This window comes from Balaenoptera acutorostrata, chromosome 5 (assembly GCF_949987535.1).
Source record: "Balaenoptera acutorostrata chromosome 5, mBalAcu1.1, whole genome shotgun sequence".
In the NCBI taxonomy this organism is placed as follows: domain Eukaryota; kingdom Metazoa; phylum Chordata; class Mammalia; order Artiodactyla; family Balaenopteridae; genus Balaenoptera; species Balaenoptera acutorostrata.
This window is the reverse complement of record NC_080068.1, coordinates 118432941-118456534: the sequence shown is the minus strand read 5'-3', so window position 1 is coordinate 118456534 and position 23594 is coordinate 118432941. Positions and strand designations below refer to the sequence as shown.

General features: G+C 36.1%; 1 protein-coding gene across 2 annotated transcripts in view; it reads left to right on the top strand.

Annotated features, from left to right (window-relative positions):
* LOC103004566 (N-deacetylase and N-sulfotransferase 4) overlaps positions 1-23594 on the top strand; it is a 231422-nt gene that overhangs the window by 119496 nt on the left and 88332 nt on the right. For both annotated transcript variants that reach the window (XM_028164021.2, XM_007172427.2), the window contains exons 4-5: positions 5789-5974; positions 8055-8183. In XM_028164021.2, the coding sequence (XP_028019822.1) occupies positions 5789-5974; positions 8055-8183 (315 nt within the window). The remainder of the gene's footprint in view (positions 1-5788; positions 5975-8054; positions 8184-23594) is intronic.

Sequence of the window (23594 nt, the reverse complement as noted above, 5' to 3'; positions counted from 1 at the left end):
TCTCCCCTGTCTTCTAAATCATTACCGTTTCTATAAACATACAGCTATTTCTCCCATCTTTAGATAGTCCTGTGCTTAGTCTCCTTTTCTCTGCTTTATTTTTCCCAATAGCTCTTAGCCCTTCTAATATAATATACAATTTACCTACTTCTTTTGTGTAATCTTGGTCTCCGCCCACTAAAATATAAGCTTCCCTATGGCAGGGATTTCTGTCTGTTTGTCCACTGCTGCATCCTCTGCAACAAATGACTCCTAGTACATTATAATACATAATAAATATATATTGAATGATTGTCAATGAAGTGGGACTTATGAGTACCAAAAGTTAGCAATGAAAATGCTTAATCAACCACATTTTATACAGTGTGAATGAAGACTTGCTTAGTCTTTGTGTTAGTTCTCTTCAAGCAGCTAAGTAGACCTTCAGCAGGGTCAAGAATATTAAAGGGATGTGTCTCAGTTGCCCAAAATAGCTCTACTTAGAATTGGAAAGTTCACACTATAGAAGCAATACTATTGCTGTGCTCTTTCTTTTTCAAAAGAAAAATCCATTTGTAACACAGAGCTCTCTAGAGATTTGACACCATTTACTAGGCTTCAGTCCAAAAAGTGTAAGGACTGACCCAGCCAATTTCCAGGGTCACACAGTCATTGCTTTTATCACTTATGAAAACAGAAGACAATTTCAGTTCCCAAAACACTGCAAAATCAGTGATCCTAGGATCATTCTCAAAGTTGACAAGTGATTCCACATTGTCCTTATTAAAAGGAAAATTAGATAATGAGATCTGTTTTCTTTAGCACCAGTCTCACTCCCTAGAAGTTGTATATTTAGGAAGACAAATCAATACTTTAAGTTCAAAAAGTTACTGTTCAATGAACTATCTCTTTACTACAAGTACATTCATTTATGCAATCATCATTTTATTTATTTTCCTTTTCTATTCATTTATTAAATATCTATGATGAACTTAATAAAAAATTTTATTTGCTATTTCCTTTAAAAAATATTTATTCAACACCAACAATGTGCCAGGCATGGTGCTAACACTGGGAATATTAAACCATCCTAAATGTATTAGGTCTGGTTTCACAAGCCATATCTCCTGGAGTGTAAACAGAAGGTCATAATAATAGGGGAAAATGGCATTTGTCTGGCTCTTTCTCCTCTCTGTATCAGGATCTCCATCCATTATTCAGGTTGCTGTCCAGCTATTTGTGGTAGATGTAGGAAATACCTCTTATATGTCCGTGAGTCCAATCTTCCCAACTCCTAGTTTTCTCCTTTTCTTCTCTGGTTCTCTATGGTGTGCCAGGTCTTCTAAAGAGTATCTACCAACGACTGACCACAGATAGTTCTTTCTACCTCTGCATATGATGCCTGCAGTTCTTTTTGCCTGTATATTAGGACGTGGTTATCCTATAAAGGGGTATTGCTTTACGTGCTGACACAGAAGTGCTTGCAAGTCATCAGAATTAATCCATTAGAGTAATGTTCTTTCAATGCAATCCATTCCCCTTCTTTTGTTATAACATGGTTTCACCATGGGGTTGACCTGTGACATTTATTATTTAAACAGACTAGTCTCCTAGTTATTTCCTCTATACACGAGTCATTGACTGATCAACCTAGGATTTAACAGTCATATATATAACATGATAGTATCTAGCTAGACAAATAGGTGTTTCGCATGTATCAGTGAGTTTTCTTGGAGAAATACTGGGCAGTGCTTTAGCAAACTCTTCTTCTGTTTTCCTAGTTTCAGACCACTGACATCTCACCTGAACCTCTTAAACCTTTTATACTTATTAGAAAGGGGAAAGACCACTTGTATCAGTCCGATTTCCATGATAGACGCAGAAGCCATTTGGAACTTTTTTAAAGGGAGTTTTTATTCAGCGATTTAAGTGCTTCCAAAAACTTTGGAAGGGCTGATGGAGCAGATTCTAGGCTGTACTCTTCTGGGACTTTGCAGAGCCAGACAGAACTGGTTCCCTAGCGGGGCCACCGCTTTTAAAGCTGCCACTGGAGCTCTGACAGAAACAATAAGTTTTCACCACTGCCCTGCAAATGGGCACCAAATACTGCTTCAGAAAAGATCTTACGTTCCAGCAGCAGGAGCCAGGAGCTGCCAGACTTTAGCATCTGCCCACCTACTTCCTTCTGACATCTATCCTAAGTACTTCTAATTGGCTGAAACTAGTTTGCATCAAAAATGATAGCGGCAGAGTTTGGGAAATGTATAATTTTGCCTTATAACCCCCCCAAGTAAAAATAGAGTGGTAGGAGTTCCAATTCAGAAATATATATTAAAATCAATTCCCTTTTGTCAGTAAAGTGCTTCTAGTCATTAACTTGGAGTGGGGAGAGAGGGTGACAGTGCTAGCAACCTAGTAGAAAAGCAAAAGCAATGAATTTAGAGGACTTGGGTATAATTCTAGCTCTGACATTTGTGAATATGAGTAAGTCATTTGCTTTCTCTGAGCCTCAGTTTCCACATTTGATAATCCAGGCCACCTCACAGGGTAATTATGAGGATAATGTTAGACATGAATGTAAAGACACTTCATAACTATCAGGTACTAAGCAACAGCAAGCAGATAGGATCAGTAGGAATGATTAAAGAAAAATTAAATGAGATCATGTCCATTACTGTTAGATGTTTGGTGCTAAATTTATTTTATTCTAGTTTTTGAAAAATGATGACCCTATTTTTATATAGTCTGTAAGTTACCACATTGTCTCATTTTCCAGTCAACTGGGAATTTCATGTAAATAAGAATGATCAAGTTAAGCTTCCCATAAATATTTGTGGTGCCACCTCATATTATGATATCATAGAACTCCTAGATCTTTTCAAAGACATTGTTTTAATAAATAATAAAAACCATGTTTGAATTAGTTTACTCTGTCATTTACATGTCTAATTTTGTAGTCTCAAATGCTTCCTATATTCACATTAGAAAGTCTTTCAAATTTTGTAATTTTTGTGATCTTGTGTAAATATATGTTTAGCTCACTTTTTAGTTTACCAAGTCACTGTGAAGGGTGTTTTAAGCTCTGGACAGTAAAGAATGAAAGTTTCTATAGCAAGCCCCTTGATAACAGAAAAAGAGTTTGACTAGGGAATTACTTTTCATTTTGTGTTATCATTTAGATTGAAAAAATATAAACTCATAATTATCTAGTGTGATTTACTATTTTGATTGAGCTCCAGTTGTCAGTGTGATAAGATGACCTTATAAGCAGTAGAACATTAAGCCCCCAGAAATCAATAAATATAATAAAATCCTTTTACTTCCTTCCTACTCACCAAATCAATTGCTTTTTACCTTCTGGTTTTTTTCATGAACGTTCTACAATTCATTTTACTACTTGTCAAAAGTCTTTTTTTTCTGAAGAGATACAGTTGTTTAATATTTCAATTCTCTCATTGTTTTATTTTTTATCTCTTTGCTTCTAGAAGATTCACACACTTATCTAGTGTTCTGGGCCCAAAATTTGAAATAAAATATTAAACAGTGATAAAAAATGGACACTAACAAAATGATTGGTGAAGACTATTAGGATTCATACACCGATGATTTTGTTATTCTTCTAGTCGTGGGACAAGACAGTTATGAAACCTCGGTATGAATCACTTGAAAGAGTAATAAGAGTATAACAGATTGTCTTCCCCCTTTTTGTAAATCAGAACTACTTCTCTAAGCAACAGTCACGCAAATTCTATTTACCAGACAGAAAGGTTTGAACACCCTTGACCTTAGATTTCTCTCATGAGAAGGTTCATCTGTATCTCATACCCAGTACATCCACATCTTGGCTACTCTGCGATACTCATCCTCAGAAGGCTTTGTGACAATTCACTGGGCAACATGGAACTAACCAGAGATCTAAGGCTTTTTCCAGTACATGCTTCCCAGTGAGTGTCAGGGTAACAGTAGTTGCCTGCTCCCTCTGTTAGTTTCCTAGTAGTTTTGTCACTGGACTTTTCCAGCTTTGCTTTATATTGAAAATACAGGCTCCTGGAAGAAGTATTTTTCCTCTGCGCACACAAAGAAATGAATTTTCCCCAGTACCTAGCCAAAGACTCCAGATCATTTTACAGCATTGATTTCATAATTCAGTCTTTCTACAGTCATTTATTGTAATAGATGTTAGAAAACACATACTCCTAGTGAAAGAGAGGTGGATTTGGCTATACAATGAGGGTCATTCCGTAAAAGGAAGAATGAAGGAAACTTGCAGAATATTTAGGGCCCATCTTCTGAACTGAATGTGGCGTATGACTTAGGTATTGTAGATATGTGACCCATTCACTACTTGCTTATTATGCCAAACTGAATTCTTTTCCTATGCTGTGTATCATGTAATAGAAAATATAAATGGCAATTGTTAAGTCAACACTTTTGTGTTCTGTTTATTGATTCAATCAGCCTTCATATATTACTGTATATTGTCATTTATAACCTCAATTGTTGAGATTCAATCCTATAAGGCATCTTTATAAAGCAGATAAGCATTTAAAGGGAGAAATATAAAGAAGCAGAAATTAGAAGACTGCAGATCTGTATCATGTACTTCACAATATAATACCATTCTTCGACAGTTTTTTTCATATTCTTGTTTTAAATTTATACCTCTTTTCCTTTAGAGCTGACTGTCTACCCAAGGCAAGCACCTCATAGTAAACAGTAGGCTTTATAAAAATAAATTGAGCTGCTAAGATTCAAAACCAATCTTCACTTTTCCTTTACCGTCAGTATCCAAAACATCACTGAATCTTGTATGGCATTTATCCCCAGGCTTTTAATCCGACCACCAACAATCTAGTTTAGGTACTCATGTGCCCTCTAATCTGCGCCATTGTAATAGCTTCCTAATGCACAGCCTTGATTCATTTCTTCCCCACTTCTAGTTCATCTTAACATCTTGTCACTATATCCTTCTTCCTAAGACATAGAGCAGATCATGGCCCTCCATGCTCACAGAGCTTCCTGTCTATACTATTCAAATAGAATAAATCCCAATCCCTTAGGTCAACAGTAAAAGCTTATCACATTATGGTTCATACCTACCTTTCTGGTTGTCTTCAACATCATAGACACACACACACACACACACACACACACACACACAAACACACCCCACATTGGGCTATTCTGTCTTCCATATTTGGGTACTTACTCAAGTGGCACCTTTTTTTTTCTGTATCTGTGTGAGAAAGGGCCATATCTTCTTCCTATCTTCCCCCCAAACCTTCTATATTCAAAATTCAGAGTTAATCTTAGCTACACACCACATGCCCAAAGTATTTACTATGTCTCTCATAGGATTATAAAACTCTACCCTATTAGTTTTTTTTTTAATTTTTTTTCTTTTAATTAATTAATTAATTAATTATTTTAATTTTTGGCTGCATTGGGTCTTCGCTTCCGTGCGAGGGCTTTTTCGACTTGCAGCGAGCGGGGGCCACTCTTCATCGCGGTGCGCGGGCCTCTCACTATCGCGGCCTCTCTTGTTGTCGAGCACAGGCTCCAGACGCGCAGGCTCAGTAATTGTGGCTCACGGGCCCAGTTGCTCCGCGGCATGTGGGATCTTCCGGGACCAGGGCTCGAACCCGTGTCCCCTGCATTGGCAGGCAGACTCTCAACCACCGTGCCACCAGGGAAGCCCTACCCTATTAGTTTTTCTATTTCTCATCCTTAGCATAGATGTTTGTGGAAACACTTTGAGTTGAATTCAATTGACCACACTGCATATGATGCTGTTCTGGCTTCCCTTTAGGAGCGTGGAATACCTATCAACATGGGCTATGCTGTGGCGCCGCATCACTCAGGGGTCTACCCAGTTCACGTTCAGCTGTATGCAGCCTGGAAGAAGGTCTGGGGTATTCAGGTCACCAGCACTGAAGAGTATCCGCATTTGAAACCTGCACGGTACCGAAAGGGCTTCATTCACGATAGCATCATGGTGAGCACATACCGCTGTGTGTATTGAAGGTTCTTAGTATCTACATGTGGAATGAAGACAAAATCTAACTTCAAAACTCTTTTACATGAGTATCATAAATCCCTTGCCTACCATGGTGGTCACACATTAATACATTGCTTACCCATAGACTTGCTTCTTAAGCTGTGGGGTAGTTTTGGCAAATCCAAGGCAAGCTCAAAATATTGGAAACGGGTTTCATATAGGTCATCCACTGCAGTTTCTGGATTAAAGTTTTGTCTAGGGACCTTATACTTCTGGGGAGTTTCTCCATGTCTATTAAACACCTCTCAAGTCACTGCACTATCAACAGACAGAATCTAACAAATAGCATCTGAAAGCTAAATTTATCTACTCAGTTTATTTTGGCTTTCAGACACTCAAGAATCTTAGGATAGCATTTTTCACTGTTCTTTTTCTTACATACTATGAAAACAAAGGTATATATTTTCTTTTCAGATATATTAATTGAAAAAATAATAATCTGATGTAAGAATGATATGCTCCTATAAATGAGAATAAAAGCAAACGAATATTAGATGGGAATTTATAATTATTCATTGGAATGAAAAAAATCCTAATTTTTACTTTGAGATAAAATAGTTCATTTTAAAACTTCCATCCCCACGTCCAGTGCCTTAGGTCATGTTCTCATCATCAGTTGCCAAGATCATAGGAAAGGTTTACAAAGTGTTCTCCCTCCTTTAAATATTTACATCTTTTCAGTCCATTGTTCAGATTGCTATTAGAATTATCTACCTGTTTGTCTGTCTGTCTAATAATTATCTAAAACCAAAGAAAATGTAATAGCACATATGTTAACCAGAACTAATACTCAATATTCTTTAATCATAAAACTTTAATATTTTATTGTAAATTGGTACTAGAAGACCTAAAGAAGCCTTGGATTTAAATGGAGCTATTGATAATGCAAATAATAGTATATGGTGTCCATAGAAATCCAGGCGATATAAAAAGTATTACTCTGATATAATTGCAAAGCAAAGTGAAAGCAGTTTTCTTAACTGAGTAGCATGACCATTTGGTATATTATTAAATAAAAACATTCCTTTAAACCAATACTACACACATTCATTTACCTTGAATTTAATACAAACTGTTATGAAAATTAAGCAAAGAATAAATAAAATTATAGCTATTCTGTGCAATTGGATGCATTTTTCCACTAGATTATAGTTTATTATTCAAAATAAGTTTTGGAATAAAATTAGTTATTTGCTTTCTCTGCTGAACGTTCAGATGTACAACAGAATTAACCACAGAATATGCAGGAAACAATCATTAGATGATCTGACTACTACTGTGATTAAAATTTTAATTCAGAGTAGTAAAAACAAAACAAAGTAAAGGTGGCAAGGGTGATGAAAACTCATTGTTTTGAATCCCAGAACCTGAGGAACATGTAAAACTGTATTTCAGAAACAAGGAGAGTGATGGTCTAATACCATGAAAAATGCAACCCTGGAGAATCTCTATATTTGAATTAAACCAACCTGAAGAAGTCTTTTATTTTTTACCAGTTCTTTAATATAACTCAGATGGTGGGTGAGATTTATAGGCATGAATGAAAATGCTTTAACATATATGTCCTATAGCAGGGGTCCCCAACCCCGGGGCCGCAGACCGGTACCAGTCCACGGCCTGTTAGGAACCGGGCCGCGCAGCAGGAGGTGAGCGGTGGGTGAGCAAGCGAAGCTTCATCTGCCGCTCCCCATCGCTTGCATTACCGCCTGAACCATCCCCCCCATAGCGCGTGTTACTGCCTGAACACCCCGCACCCCAATCTGTGCAAAAATTGTCTTCCATGAAACCCATCCCTAGTGCCAGAAAGGTTGGGGACTGCTGTCCTATAGCTTTTATTTAGCAAGTCTCTTAATATGTGCATAATTACACCAACATCAACTCTTGATTACATTAAGATTTTGGCTTTATCAGTTAAGGAACTCCAATAGGAATGAAATTTGCAGACTCTGAAGTCATGACACAGTGATGGAGCTTTTAATTAAGTCGTGTCAATGTGCTGCTTTTTCTTTTTCCTCAGGTCCTCCCTCGACAGACCTGTGGGTTGTTCACACACACTATTTTCTACAAAGAGTATCCAGGAGGCCCCCAAGAATTGGATAAAAGTATCAGAGGAGGTGAACTTTTCCTCACAATCCTTCTGAACCCAGTATGTATTCTATTTATGCTTTTTACTGTAACATCAGAACTTTCAAATATATGTTTCATTTTATTTCTATTGTCAACGCTCTCACAAGAATAGTTGGTAAATACTAGAGAGAAATTAGACTAAATCTCCAAATATTCAATTCCCTTTATAATTGTCAATCAAGAAAAACACAGATTTGTTAAGATTCATATGTTGAATATAACAGTTAAATGTAAGATATCTCAATGTTGTCTCCTATACTTGAATTGTAGTAAAGACATATATACAGTTCTATAACCAAAAATTAACAATATTGTGGTGCATATTTTGTCTATAAGCTGAATTTGCTTCTAGCTCAAGGTATTAGTAGACATACATTTCAGTCTCTAAAAATGATCACAATGCAAAACTGCATTGAAAATACATAGCTATGCATTATCTTTGTATACTAGGGTCATCTGAGGCCTGTTTTTAAAATCTCCATTAATTTTATTTGGAATCAAAGCTAGAGAATTTGTCCCTTTCAATTGTGCCCTTTCATCTTTCAAAGTTTTGCGATTTTATTTCCAGTTACATGTGGAAAAGTATAGCAGTGTGGGAATATATTATCATTAGATAATGTTGAGATTATTTCAGCTTTCTCAATTTTTTCCCATAAAGATTCCATTTCTGAGGCCTTAAAGAGGCATGTCCTTTTTTACATCCCACTGCACCAATAAAAAATATGAAATAGTGAGTTGCATGCTATGTCCACCTTGTTAGTATAAGAAATTTTCATACTCAGGGAAAAAGATTCATGCTTTAAACAAAACTATAGCTCAGTTGTCTGTGGCAAAGCTCCAGGTATGTTTTAAACAAATTATTTAGATAATTTATATATGGTGTTTTTAATTCCTGAAGAAATTAAATGTAAACCTACCTTGTGTAAAGATGAAAACTTTTAAATTGGATTGGAGGAATAGGGAAGTGGGGGCAAAAATGCTTCACATGAGTGTGAGTAATCAACAAACCTCCTCAAACTGCAGGACTATTAAAAACAAAACAAAACAAAACGCTCTGTTGTGTTGGGGTACCACTAAACTGGGGAACAGACTGGATGCTCTATGATCTTAGCAAGAAACTTTATTTCTCAGAACTTGCTTGCTCTCCTGTAAAATGAGCTTGTTGAACTAGACAGTCTTCAGTGTTCCTCAAAAGTATTCCTTTTGGATATTCCATTTTTTTGTGTATAATTCAAATTCATTGAGACTTAAAAGAATCAAAAACGTTACAAAAATATTTTTTGGAAATTGAGGTATGCATGTGAATGTTAATGCAAGCAAATGTGGGAAATCTTTCTCTTTAACCCTTCCCTCACTAATTGAGAATTTGATCTCCATAGAGGCAAAGGTCATATCTTCATACCGTTTTCACTCTGGAGCTACACTCCCAACCCCAAATCTGCTCTGGTCACCTACTCAGGGGAAGAGATAAGCATCAGAACACTGATGATTGCCTCCTCTAAACCTCTTGCTCCCCAGGTCTGATTGTTACTGATATTTACTACCTGGGTGCCCATCTGACTACTTGTCATTAAAGAGATGGATTTATAACTGTTTTTAAAATTTTTGAATTCAGTACTCTTTGTAAAACATCATTCAGAGACTAATAGTTGGTCCCTTAAATAAGATGGAAGACTATTTGGCATTTCTATCTTTAGCACTTGTTGTGAACTAACAAAATAGCACTAACCTCACTTAAAAAGCTTACCATTGCCACACAGATTTATTTTAATTGCAGAGCAATAGAACTGTGGAAGGGGGGAGTTTTCAGGAGACTTCTAGAGTCCAGTCACAAACTGCAGTTACTTTATCATTGTGAATTGATGGTGATCTTAAAGTAGGATCCATGAGTAAAGGAGAGAGACCCAGATAGACACAGAAGAAAGAGCAATGCTAGAGATAGTCAATAGTGTGGATAATATAGGACATTCTATGTATGGCGATATGAGCCTGGATCAGACAAATAATGGTCCACAAAGATATGGGAGTAAGGAATAATGTTGCTCAAAACATGAACAGCATAGCTATAGGCAATCCAGGTAGGTCCTACTCAGCTCTCTATGGAGACAGGCTGCAAGCAGCATCTGACAGAACCCAGATCAAAACAGGGCTTAGTTCTAGAGCTGCATACGCAGAAGTTACCAGATGTATTAGTCAGGGTTCTCCAGAGAAACAGAACCAAGAGGATGAGTGGGAGAAGAGATTTATTACAAGGAATTTGCTTATGTGTTTATGGAGGTTGACAAGTCTCAAAATCTATAGTTGACAAGCTGGAGTCCCAAGAGAGCTGATAGTGTAGTTCTAGTAGAAGTTCTATGGCCTGAGAACCAGGAGAGCTAATGGTGTAGTTCCAGGCCAAAAGCTGGCAGGACTGAGACCCAGGAAAAGCCAATGTTTCAGTTCAAGTTCGAAGGCAGGAAAAAAACCAAAAAAAACAAATAAAAACAAAAAGCAACGATTTAGTTCAAAGGCAATCAGGCAGGAGGAGTTCCTTTTTACTCACAAGAGAGTGAGACTTTTTGTTCTATTTGGCCTCAACTGATTGGATGAGGCCCATCCACATTAGGGAGGGCAATCTGCTTTACTCAGTTGATCAATTCTGTTGTTAATCTCATCCAAAAGCATCCTCACAGACACAACCAGAATAATGTTTGAGCAAATATCTGAGTAACCTGTGGTCCAGTTGAGTTGAGACATAAAATTAACTATCATTCCTAATGAGGAACTTAAGGTGGGAGCAGACTGGAAGTAAGTGAAATGAAAAGGGGAACACAGAAAGAGGGGAGGAAGTGATGAATGAAGTAAAGATAACGTAAGCTTGGAATGTTTTGTACGTTTGTCCTATTGTGAATAGAGAGGCATCACAGATGATGGGCTGTGATCAATAGTCACTTAACCGATGTGGAAAAAAGAAGTATTGAGGCTGCTTGATTAATTATTATTTTAAGTTATATGGTTCCAGCAAGGCTGGCAAAGAAGGAGTCTGCAGGAAGGGAATGAGGAAAGAAGAAAACAAAAAATAATACTGATACCCACCCTTCTCCTCTGGTCTATTCTTTTTCTCCAGTCATCACTTAATTCTTTGTCAGAATAAAGAGTACCTCCTTATTCTTTCACCAAAACCATGCTGAAGAAAAAAAATCTATAAATTAATTGATGTGAAGGTATGTTTTCAACATTAATTAATCAATATGCTAACTCTAAAGAATATTTGTATTCTAACAGAGCCTATTCCCGAATGAGAGGTCTATGATTTTATTATTTTAGGTATCAAAGTTCCTTGGGGAAATATGATTTTAGTAAAAAGCATTCAACATCCATGAAATCGTAGAGAAAGATGACTGACCACCTTTTCTACCTAGGAAAAGTGATGTCTGTGAGGGCTTATAAGTAGGATAAGTGATCATAGTGTTAGCATAAACTCTAAAGATTTAAGGCCAATCTAACTTTATTTCATTTTTTCAATAATGATCTATACTTTCGCATCATGGAAATAGTGCAGACATCCTATATTATAACACCTCTCCTGCATGGTGATTTTCTCCTCTGATTTGTAAAAGATCCATAGAATTTTGTCCTTTTACTTTTTGGTTTTCAGTATGTTAATGAATGGATGAATAACGATATAGATAGCATGACACAAGGCTGGCAGTGAGGGTAATTACATTAGATGATAATGTTAATACCCAGTTATACTTAGCAAATTGGAGTGATAAACAAAATCTAGCAAGATGAAATTTAACAGGGAATAATGAAAAGCCCCAAAATTACTTTCAAACAAAATAGTGTATAATGCCAGCATTATATAAGGATAAATATTATATAAAGATAGAGTAAGCAGCTGCATAGCACAGGGAGATCAGCTCGGTGCTTTGTGACCACCTAGAGGGGTGGGATGGGGAGGGTGGGAGGGAGGGAGATGCAAGAGGGAAGAGAAATGGGAACATATTGTATATGTATAACTGATTCACTTTGTTATAAAGCAGAAGCTAACACACTATTGTAAGGCAATTATACTTCAATAAAGATGTTTAAAAAAAATAAAAAATAAAAAAATAAAGATAGAGTAAATCTGCCAGAAAATTGTATGGGCTGCATCATGTCCTATTCAGTCCCTTGTCATTGAAGTTGTCTAAACAGAAATTCTGTAGGAATGTGGAATCTCTTACTTTTAATCTGATGCTAAGACTGTGATTCTGTTCTTATCCAGTTAGACATGGGGTATATCTTTTTCACTGTAAAATATAAAAAATATGAAGTAGGTTTAATTTTACATATTACAGACCAGCACTATGTATTTAGTTTTAGTCTATGATTATAAGGTCAGAGGAAAAAGGGAAATGGTAACTTATCAACATGTATAAGAACTAAAAAATGAGATAAAAATGGGAAGATATTCAGTGGTAGATGTATTGAGGGAAGTAGAAGAGAAAAAAATTTCTATCATCAATATACTGAAAGAAATAGTACTGCCAGATTTAGGAGACCATTTTGAACTGGTTGGTAGTTTCTAGATTCATTTGTATGCAAGCATCCTATGAGTCTAATAAAAGCTGGAAAAGGTATGTGAGGGAATATCCTGGAATTTCCTCCTCTAGAGTACTTTAAAAGAGAATCAATGACTATATAGTTCTTTCTTATTGCCTTGGGAGTTCATCTACCTAAAGGAAGGGGACTGGATTAAATAACATTGCAAAGTTCCACATATATATTTTTTTTTTTTTGGTCCATAGCTTCCACAGCTCTGCTCTGTGGTCAAAAAGGCATGAACCACACCAAGACCAGCATAGCCTCTTTCCCTGTCCAGCTTCCAATTTAGGAATTCACATTATTTTGTATCACGCCCCCACTTTAGAATAGACCTGTATCCTTTCTGTGTTCAAAGGTCTCTGATATTTTTTCTTTATGCATTTTCAATAGTTTTTTTAAGTTTAATTTTGACTCTAGCTGCTATCCTGTTCTCATAGTTTGACACATTTTAAAATATGTCATTATTTCTAATATATCATAAAGCAGAAAATGCAAATTGAAATATATTTTTACATCTTGACTCACATATGAACTCCTAATACTGTTGCATGTTAGATTTTTTGATTCAGAAAACCCCATTTCTTAATGGGGTTTCTTGATTTCCTTAGATACCAACTTGTTTTGCCCAAATGAATCTAAAAATTGAAAATTAAATGATATTAGGGCTGTTTGAATGACATTTCAAAAGAAGAGGTAGGCATCTGTCCACTTAACATTCAGGTAACTTCCTCTTATTTTTTTTTAGATTCTATCATGACCTCATCACATATTGATATTTGCCTGCACTGTTCCACACTTGTCAAATACTAACATGTATTTCCCTAGTGACAAATTCTTCTTGTATTTTCAATATAATCTTTGTACAGATAGGAAGAAAGATAATTTAATCACGTATGAGGTGAAACAGCTTACACCAGGTAACCCACCATCATTCAAGTCGAGACACTACCCTATAAAATATGCAGCAACTGGCAATAGTAAGGAAGTCTGGAGTCTTATCAGATGGTGTCACCAGTAACTATAAAAGCTTGAAATGAATATGGCTTACCGGATTTAATTTTTTTTTCTAGCTCATTTTAATTTTGTGCTACACAAAGAACAGTATGAAGATAGGATATTCTAAGTTTTCTTAACATATATATCTAAAGATGCTCCGATTCTAGAGTGCTTTAAAATGGCAGTACTGTAGCCAGGAAATCTACATTGTCCAAAGTTCAGAGCAGTGCCTAGACTCACTAACCTTTGTCTGTTCTTTGGCCAGTTGCAAATTCAGGTGAACAAAAAATATGTGCCTGAAACAGCAGTGTACTTGAAATTGACAGTAGAGTGTAATGGAACCGCAATGATATACTTCCCCATGTGCTGTCTCCTGAAACTTCATACACCTAGGCTGGTTAATGAGCTTTCCTTTCTCATGTATATCAATCTCCAAAATCATGGAATCTAATAGCAGGTCAGTACATTGTGGATTAGAGCTGGCTCTTCAGACAGATTAGAGAAAAGGCAGCTGCAAGGCGAAGGAAAACATTAACATGAAATAACCTGAACCAAACTTTAAGTTCTTTTTAATGCTGAAATAATATGGAAGTAGATATGTAAGATAATTCACAGAAACATATTTTATGTGCGGTGCAGCAAAATAAAATGCAAGAAACATCCCGAGTCTTTTTTAGAGAAGATTAAAAAGAATTACAGATTATTAATTTTCAACACATCCAAATATTCTTTGACGATTTTGATTTTGATTTCCTAAAAATGCTGCACTTTATAGATGATTGTAACAATCAGATAATATTTCATGTAGAACAAAGCAAATATATATTCCATCAAAATATACTTCTTTGTAAAATAATATATTAATATTTCTAACTCAGGGTCACAGGAGATATTGACACATGTTCCAGCAGTGTTTATTAGAAAAACAATAATAAATTAACTTCTAACTGCTCTACTACAGTGAAATGTGCCTCTTATCTGTGCAGGGACTTTGAAGCAATTAATGTTATTGGGAGCTCTGAGGCTTAAAGCCTGGGAGAACAGCCACCAACTGTGAGAAGAATGAACCCCTGTAGAATATATAGATTGTGGAAAATTGTATTTCCACTCACTGAAAGACCTACAGTCACCTCTTTTTTTCCCTTTATCTGTTTTTTGAGTTTTGGGGGTTTCTTGGGTGTTTTTTTTCTGTTTTTTACTTTTCTTAAAGATTTGCAAGACTAACCTTTACAAAAGGACATGAATCACCACTTCTGCAGTGATTCACACTCTCAGCAGGGATACTGTACAATATGGAGTCAGCTAAGATCCATGGCCTCACTACAGATGATATTATTTCTTTCTGTCCACACTGAAAATCAGGATCAGAGTTAGTATAAGGTTTTAGAGAATGAGGAGAAAATTTTGCTTTCTCCTGATTTGGGGGTAGTGCATGTTTTGTATGATTTTCCACAGTTGGATTTACTTAGCAATTAATAGCTCAGAATATAAAGTGCACCACCACAAAAGAACAGGATATTTTGTCTCCTAAATCTGAACTCTGTCTTCTTGCCAAATGAGAGAAAGGTTGCTATTATTGTGTAGACATGCATCTTTCTAAAGCAATGGTTGCTACAGGTCCTGATGGGATACAATTTACATTCCTCTATACTTCTAAATCATGAACAAATCCATAAAATTACATTTTTTTTTCAATTTTGTTTCCGTAGAAAAATAAATGAAAGCAGCAATATTTTACTGGGGAAGTCTCTTTCATCTTGTGTAACTGGATAATTTAGTTTTCCCAAAGCATGTTATAAAAGGTAGTGGAATAGCTCTTTAGCATAAATAAATTTTCAACAGCAAAAAATACAACCTCCTGTTTATGTAGTTGTTAGTCAATAGATAAACCTTTTATTCCTCTCTGTTTTGAGGCTTACAGTATATAAATATTAGGAGCATAATGCTCTCGACGATTAGGGATAGTTTGGAAGGAAAATCAGTGAATTCATGATTGTTAAAAAAACAAAACCATCTCTGTATTAGTCTTTATATGATTTAGTGGCTGGTGAGATAGTAAGAAATTAGGGGGTTCTGTGGGAGCCCACAAAATTGATATTGATATGTGTGCTTTTTTGGTTTGTGAGTATTCACCCACCATAGTGTTCAAAATTGTTGATTTTATTCTCTCTTCCACAAATTATATAACACCTAGATATATATTCAATATATATTGTTTCTTTCTTTCTTATTTATTTATTTATTTTTAAATTTTAAAGTACATTGAAATAGAAAGACCTCTTTGGATCACTTCACTTTTTTTCATTTCGGTTATTCCTACTTCATTTTCCTCTGACTGCTCCTCAGAGTCAGATATTGTGAAAATAAAAATGTGAGTTCTTTTCTAAAACATGTTGATATTTTCATATTTTTGTATTTTAAGAAACCAAATTATTTTGTCTTAGTTTTTCCATTAGTGGCTTAATGGAAAACTTAATGCTGATATGATAAGGAGTATTTATAAATATTAAACTTGCTGGTATCCATTGAGGAATTAAAAAGAAAAAGTCTTATAATTTCCATCCATACAGTCTTATCCACAGATGTCCAAAGGGGTCTATCACTAGAGTTAGCTTGAGTTGATATTTGTTAAATTTTTCTTTGAGATTCATAAAATCTCAAACGTAAAAATTGTTGACAAATATAATTGGGAATCTGGTGTTTAATTTATAATGAACTGTTAGAATGCCGTCAATTGTATTTGTATCTCAATCGTTTTATTTTTGTTTATTTGATTTTTTTTTCAAGGAGATCTTCTTGATGTGTTCACTCTAAAGTAGTTCTTTTGTATGGATGTTCATGTGTGTGTATAACCCCTTCAAGGAAGGCTTTGGAATCCTGTCCAGAGGAGTTGATATTTGAACTGAGCATTGTAGGGACTCATCAGACGAATGAGGTAGCATGGTGGAGATGGGGAATGGGAGTTTGCAGTAGGAGAGGGAAGAGCTGTAGAATGTTACAGAGGGTAAAATGACCATGGCAAGTTTGGGAACTGTAAATGTTTGCGTTTCACAGGAGTACAAAATGAAGATAAGAGTGGGTAAATAAAATTATGAAAGTTTTTGTATGACATGTTGACGGTTTGAATGCTATTATTCTATTGTGAAGAGGGAAGGAATTTAAACAAGGGAGTGATAGATAGACACAAATAATAATTGTTATTTGTAATTCTAGCTGACAGGTCGGGGCCTTCCTACACACTCCTTCATATGCCTATAGTACTTTTCTATTCCCACTGCTCTTGACTCAACCTTACTATTTTCCCTCAGATTTTACCTCTAATTTCTTTTCCTCACCTGGGTCCCCTCACAGGCTTAGGTCAGGTCTCACTGCTATATGTTCACACAGAGCCACATGCATAATACTGTTCACAGTGGTGTCTTTATGTTTAGTGAATGTTGTCTCCCTCACCTGGGCTACATGCATCCCCCGGAACATAGTATTGCCTCAATAGGTACTTGTTCAATTAGACAATAAATGAAAATTATAGCATCAGAACTCTATGTGTCTACCTCATGCCATTTCACATGGGTTGTTAACGTTGTATCAGAAGAAAACGGAAAGGAAAGGAGAAGGAAGGAATGAAAAAGTGGGGGGGAGAGGAAATAAAGAAAGGAGAGGGGAAATATGAAAGGAAAAGGAAGAAAAAGAAGAGAAGAAAGGAGTTAAGGATGGAAAGAAAGAAGGAAAACGGGAAGCCATTTCTTCCTCTTTTCATAAAATCAGATGGGCAGCAGGAATGTAACTGTATTGTCTACTAACCAAACTCAGAAAATCTTGTTTTATTTTATTTTTCCTGGCTGGCTAAATACTGAAGAAAAAGTCCTATGATTTCTCTGTGCCTCAGAATGTCTCTGTCCATAAAATGGGGAAAATAATGTTGGTTCCCTTACTGTTTTACACAGATAGTATGAGACGTAGCGAAAAGCAAGTGCTTTGATTTTTCAGAGAAAATGTATATAATTTGGACATAATTCTTATTTGAAAAAGTAGAAGTATATATCACTTTTATTATCAATGATATCTGAGGTGTGTTAGCAACGCATAAACCCTGGTTTTATTTACAGTTTGAATTTTGCTTGATTGTTTCTCCCCGCTAGAACACATAAATCATGTGATAAAGACAGTCTCCTTTACAAAGGTATTTATTTCATTATAAGTTTTGCTTCTGAAAATGTTCTTGGTTGTCACCTTATTGTGCTTTCTGAGCTATTTTTAAATGATAAAATTTCTACCATTATTCTTTATTCCAGTGAAACAAACTGAGTCATTGAACCCAGTGCTTGCTTGGTCGGTCAAGACTGCTTTTTTAATTTCATTTTGTTGTCTACCAAAGTACCTCAGATGTTTTTGCCAAAGGTTTTTGTTTTTGTTGTTAGTGTTGCTGATTTTGAGGCCTTTTATTTATTTTTTGTTTTGTATTAATAGAGAGATTTTCTAGAAACACTAGGTCCATACTTTGTAATACTTTATGGTCAACACTGACTGTTGCGCTCAAATGAGGAGTGAGTAGAATTATTGCAATCTCTGTGTTTAGTACACAAAATTAATGACGTGAAAAATGGAAGACCTTCCTAAATAAAACATAATTACAGATAATTTAGATCAATGAGTTGAACTTAGTAGAAATAAGAAAACCCAACCCCACAAACCAAATAGAAAATTCTAGGCTGATTTTCATGACGTATAACAGGGGGAAAGATACTCTTCATGTCTGCCGGCCTTGATCCTATAGATCTATCTCCACTGGACTTCACACCTAACAGAACAGTCAGTGTTCAATTACCTCTCTGTGATAACATTAACTACAACTAGAGGGGGAGCCAACAGATTTACAAGTAAAGTAAGGTGATGTTTTTGTGAACAGAGTTCATGGTGACTGCCAGCCTCCTTTAGCACTGTATGAAAATTACTAGCTTAAAGAATGTAAGAGGTAAGATTTCGAGCATGAAGTGTTTCCCTGATTTATAGTTGTCACTTTTAACACAATTTAAGGTATCCAATAATGCCATTCAAAACATAAGGTGTAAGTAGCAGAATTGTGCTCCTTCTTTTTTATTTTTTTTTCCTTAATACTTATAAGCTAGGTATTTTTATTATTTTTTAACATCTTTATTGGAGTATAATTGCTTTACAATGGTGTGTTAGTTTCTGCTTTATAGCAAAGTGAATCAGCTATACATACACATATATCCCCATATCTCCTCCCTCTTGCATCTCCCTCCCACCCTCCCTATCCCACCCCTCTAGGTGGACACAAAGCACCGAGCTGATCTCCCTGTGCTATGTGGCTGCTCCCCATTAGCTATCAGTTTTACATTTGGTAGTGTATATATGTCCATGCCACTCTCTCACTTCATCCCAGCTTACCCTTCCCCTTCCCCATGTCCTCAAGTCCATTTTCTACCTCTGCATCTTTATTCCTGTCCTGCCCCTAGGTTCTTCAGAACCATATTTTTTTTTTTTTAGATTCCATATATATGTGTTAGCATACGGTATTTGTTTTTCTGTTTCTGACTTACTTCACTCTGTATAACAGTCTCTAGGTCCATCCACCTCACTACAAATAACTCAATTTCATTTCTTTTTATGGCTGAGTAATATTCCATTGTATATATGTGCCACATCTTCTTTATTTATTCATCTGTCGATGGACACTTAGGTTGCTTCCATGTCCTGGCTATTGTAAATAGAGCTGCAAAAGAACAAAAAAATTTCACAATTTGTATGGAAACACAAAAGACCCCAAATAGCCAAGGCAATCTTGAGAAAGAAAAATGAAGCTGGAAGAATCAGGCTTCCGGACTTCAGACTATACTACAAAGTTACAATAATCAAGACAGTATGGTACTGGCACAAAAACAGAAATATAGGTCAATGGAACAGGATAGAAAGCCCAGAGATAAACCCACACACATATGGTCGTCTTATTTTTGATAAAGGAGGCAAGAATATACAATGGAGAAAAGACAGCCTCTTCAATAAGTGGTGCTGGGAAAACTGGACAGCTACATGTAAAAGTATGAAATTAGAACACTCCCTAACACCATACACAAAAATAAACTCAAAATGGATTAAAGACCTAAATGTAAGGCCAGACACTATCAAAGTCTTAGAGGAAAACATAGGCAGAACACTCTATGACATAAATCACAGCAATATCATTTTTGACCCAGCTCCTAGAGAAATGGAAATAAAAACAAAAATAAACAAATGGGACCTAATGAGACTTCAAAACTTTTGCACAGCAAAGGAAACCATAAACAAGATGAAAAGACAACCCTCAGAATGGGAGAAAATATTTGCAAATGAAGTAACTGACAAAGGATTAATCTCCAAAATTTACAAGCAGCTCATGCAGCTCAATATCAAAAAAACAAACAACCCAGTCCAAAAATGGGCAGAAGACTAAGTAGACATTTGTCCAAAGAAGATATACAGATTACCAACAAACACATGAAAGGATGTGCTCCTTCTTGAAGCTGTTATCATATCCACTTAAACTCTCTTTCACACACAGGTACACATTCATATCAAATGTGAATAAAAGATGTGACTTGAAAATTGCCATTCTCCTGCAATTTCTTTTCAGAAGTCCATTCTGTAGTTCACTTAAACAACTTGCTCAGACAATCACATCTATAGAGGCAGAGTTATCTACATGGGCTGAGTTGTTATGATCATAAACAGAGATTTTAGGAATTATGAGCTATTTAAAGATATAAAAAAGAAAGAAACTTTAAACACATCACATTGCCCCAAATTGGAATCACCTCTTATTCCATCTTTTGCTGAATTCATCTTAAAAAAAAAAAAATGCTATAGCTTATAATAATTCTTGAATTTTTAGTAGTTTAGATTTTAGAAAATAAACCCATCTATAGGAAGTGCAGTGATAGTGACTTACAATGTAAGGAATCATTGGCTCGATTATTGTGGTTTTGGAAATGATTTTCTAGAGAGCAGTCAAACTCCCAAGTAACATCAGGAGATATTCTTTTTACACATTTATTCTCGAAGTAGGTCCCATTATATATCTGTTGAATGAATAAATCTATCAATAAGTACTGTCAACTCTGCTTCCAATGGCTCCATCATCTCTCCCCCAGAGACTGCTATCATTCTGGCCACGTAGAATCCATTATCCCCAAGAGCAGTCAGAATGCTATTGTTAAATTCAAAATACAGCATGTCATGGCCATTCTTAAAGCCCACCAAAGACTTCTCATTTAATCCCAGAATAAAATTCAAACTGTGGTCTATGACCTGGCCCTCTGCTGACTTCTCTGCATTGACCAAGTTTCATTCTCACCATGCCATGATTATTTCCACACAGTCCTTCAAATATGCCAAGATTGTTTGCCCCTCAGGGCTTTTGTGCTACCATCACTTTGCTTGGAGTGAACTGCTTCCAGGAATTTGTTAGCCTTGATTTCTTCTGCCTTTTATGTCTCAGGTCAAAAGTCATTACCTCAGAGAGTGGCTGCCTGGCCTTTTCGCAGTCATTCTCTATCACTTATCTGTCTTATTTTTTCATGGTATTCACTACTCTCTAGAGCTCTCCTATTGATTTATGTGTTCACCATCTGTTTCCCTTCCCCAGTTTCACTCCCCATCCTCAACCCATCAATGATCCACTCCACATTAGCTCCATGAGTCCAGCAACATTTATGTTGGGGTGGAGGGTACAGGGAGGATATGAGTGGCATAGAAATTGCTAAACCATTTGATGGTTTATCATTGTTTATTCCTGGGTAGATATCTTTGTGAGCTTTGGAAGTCATATTTAGCTAAAGATTTAAAATGTTAATGTGCAAATGAAAACAATTCTGTATATTTGATCATTGTTTATTTGTTTTGATGCACACAGATAATTTTACAATTTTTATGGAAAACAATCCATATACCTGAAGTGTTTTATAATATTTATGCAAATTTGACTTAAAGTAATATTTCATTTTACCTTACCAAACTGGTTAGATTAATATCTACCTAATATTAGAAAAAGATACCTAGTAATCATATCTTAAGAAACACAAATATAAATCTGGAATGTTCAATATTCTCTCAAGTATTGATATCTATTGCTTTTAATGTAATAGAGCTCTTTGTTCTATTTAGAGTAACTAGTACTTTTTCAATGTTACCTATATTTAAAATTCTATATGCTTTCCATGTATTAGCTCATTTAATTCTCCCAGCAACCACATAATGAAAATGCTATTATTACCCCCATTTTCTGAATGAGCAAACTATCCAGAGAAGTTAGCTAATTAATCCAATATCATGCAGATAGAGAGCAGCAGAGCTACAATTTAAACTCAGGAGTCTGAGTTCCGAAACCCCCGACTCTTTTACCAGTATAGTACACTGTCTCTCCAAGTCAGACTACTGTTCAAAATAATAATAATACTTGGGAAAAATCTGTCTTTTTGAGGGAGAGTGATTTTAACAGCAATAACTATACTCCATCAACTTCCAGGGTTGAATACATTTATGCAATCGCAGATATGTATACATATCTATATCTATATTTTTCAAAATTCCTTGCTCACCTCAAAGCTGTAGGCTCCTTGATTCATTCGGTAAACACCTATTAGGTATGATTAGTGTGCCAGAGACGTAAGAAAACAAAGAGTGCCATCCTCACAGACTGGTGGGAGAAATAAACATACAGCAGAAATTTGGATACGGTTTGATGCATGCTGTCACAAAAGGCATGTAAATACAGACAAGGGGAGATTATCACACGCCTACAAGGGCAATGTGATATTTGAGCCAAACAGAATGTATAGAGTTTTGAGTGTCATTGAAGGAGAAGGGTGTTTCACACTGTGAGGAAGCTAATGAGCTAGTGAGCTGGAGGCATATAAAGAAAAGGGTATGGAAAGAACAAATAATAAAAAGAGGGAGGGACAAGAGTAAAAGGAGAGAATGAGATGGGCAAAGGGTCGGGGCTGCAGGTTTTATGGATCATTCATTTGTAGGGATGCTGAGTGATGTGATACTCACATGTAGAGACAAACCTAGTATTTTATTTCTTAATATTTGAGCTATTCCATCAAAATGATAACCTTCCTTGAGAGAGGATAGTTTTTTGTTTTGTTTTGTTTTGTTTTTTAATCAGACCATGAGTTTGCTAGAACTTTTTAAAAAACTGTCCTCATCTCAAGGAAGCACTGGAATAAATCTTAGTCCTTTGCTCACAAAGAAAATGGTGATATAAGAGATAAACAGGGGCCTTCCCTGGTGGCGCAGTGGTTGAGAATCTGCCTGCCAATGCAGGGGACACGGGTTCGAGCCCTGGTCTGGGAGGATCCCACATGCCGCGGAGCAACTGGGCCCGTGAGCCACAATTACTGAGCCTGCGCGTCTGGAGCCTGTGCTCCGCAACAAGAGAGGCCGCGATAGTGAGAGGCCCGCGCACCGCGATGACGAATGGCCCCCGCTTGCCACAACTAGAGAAAGCCCTCGCACAGAAACGAAGACCCAACACAACCATAAATAAAAATAAATAAATAGAATTAAATAGCACTTGGCAAACAAAGAGAGGGAAGAAAAATATAGTTATAAAAAAAAAAAAGAGACAAACAGCATGTGCTGTCCTTTCTTCCTAGGCTGTCTTTGCAAAATGAACAAACCTCAGGACTTTTGAAGATCAGTCTTTTTAAATTGATTTTAAAACCATGTAACAATTAGAAATATTGCAATATTAGATCCATAGTCTTTGTGGTTTTTTTCCTTTTTTTGTTTTTTTCTTCTTTCTCTCTCTCCTCCCTCTCTCCCCTCGCCCCTCCCCTCCTTCTCTCCCCCTTCCATTTTACCT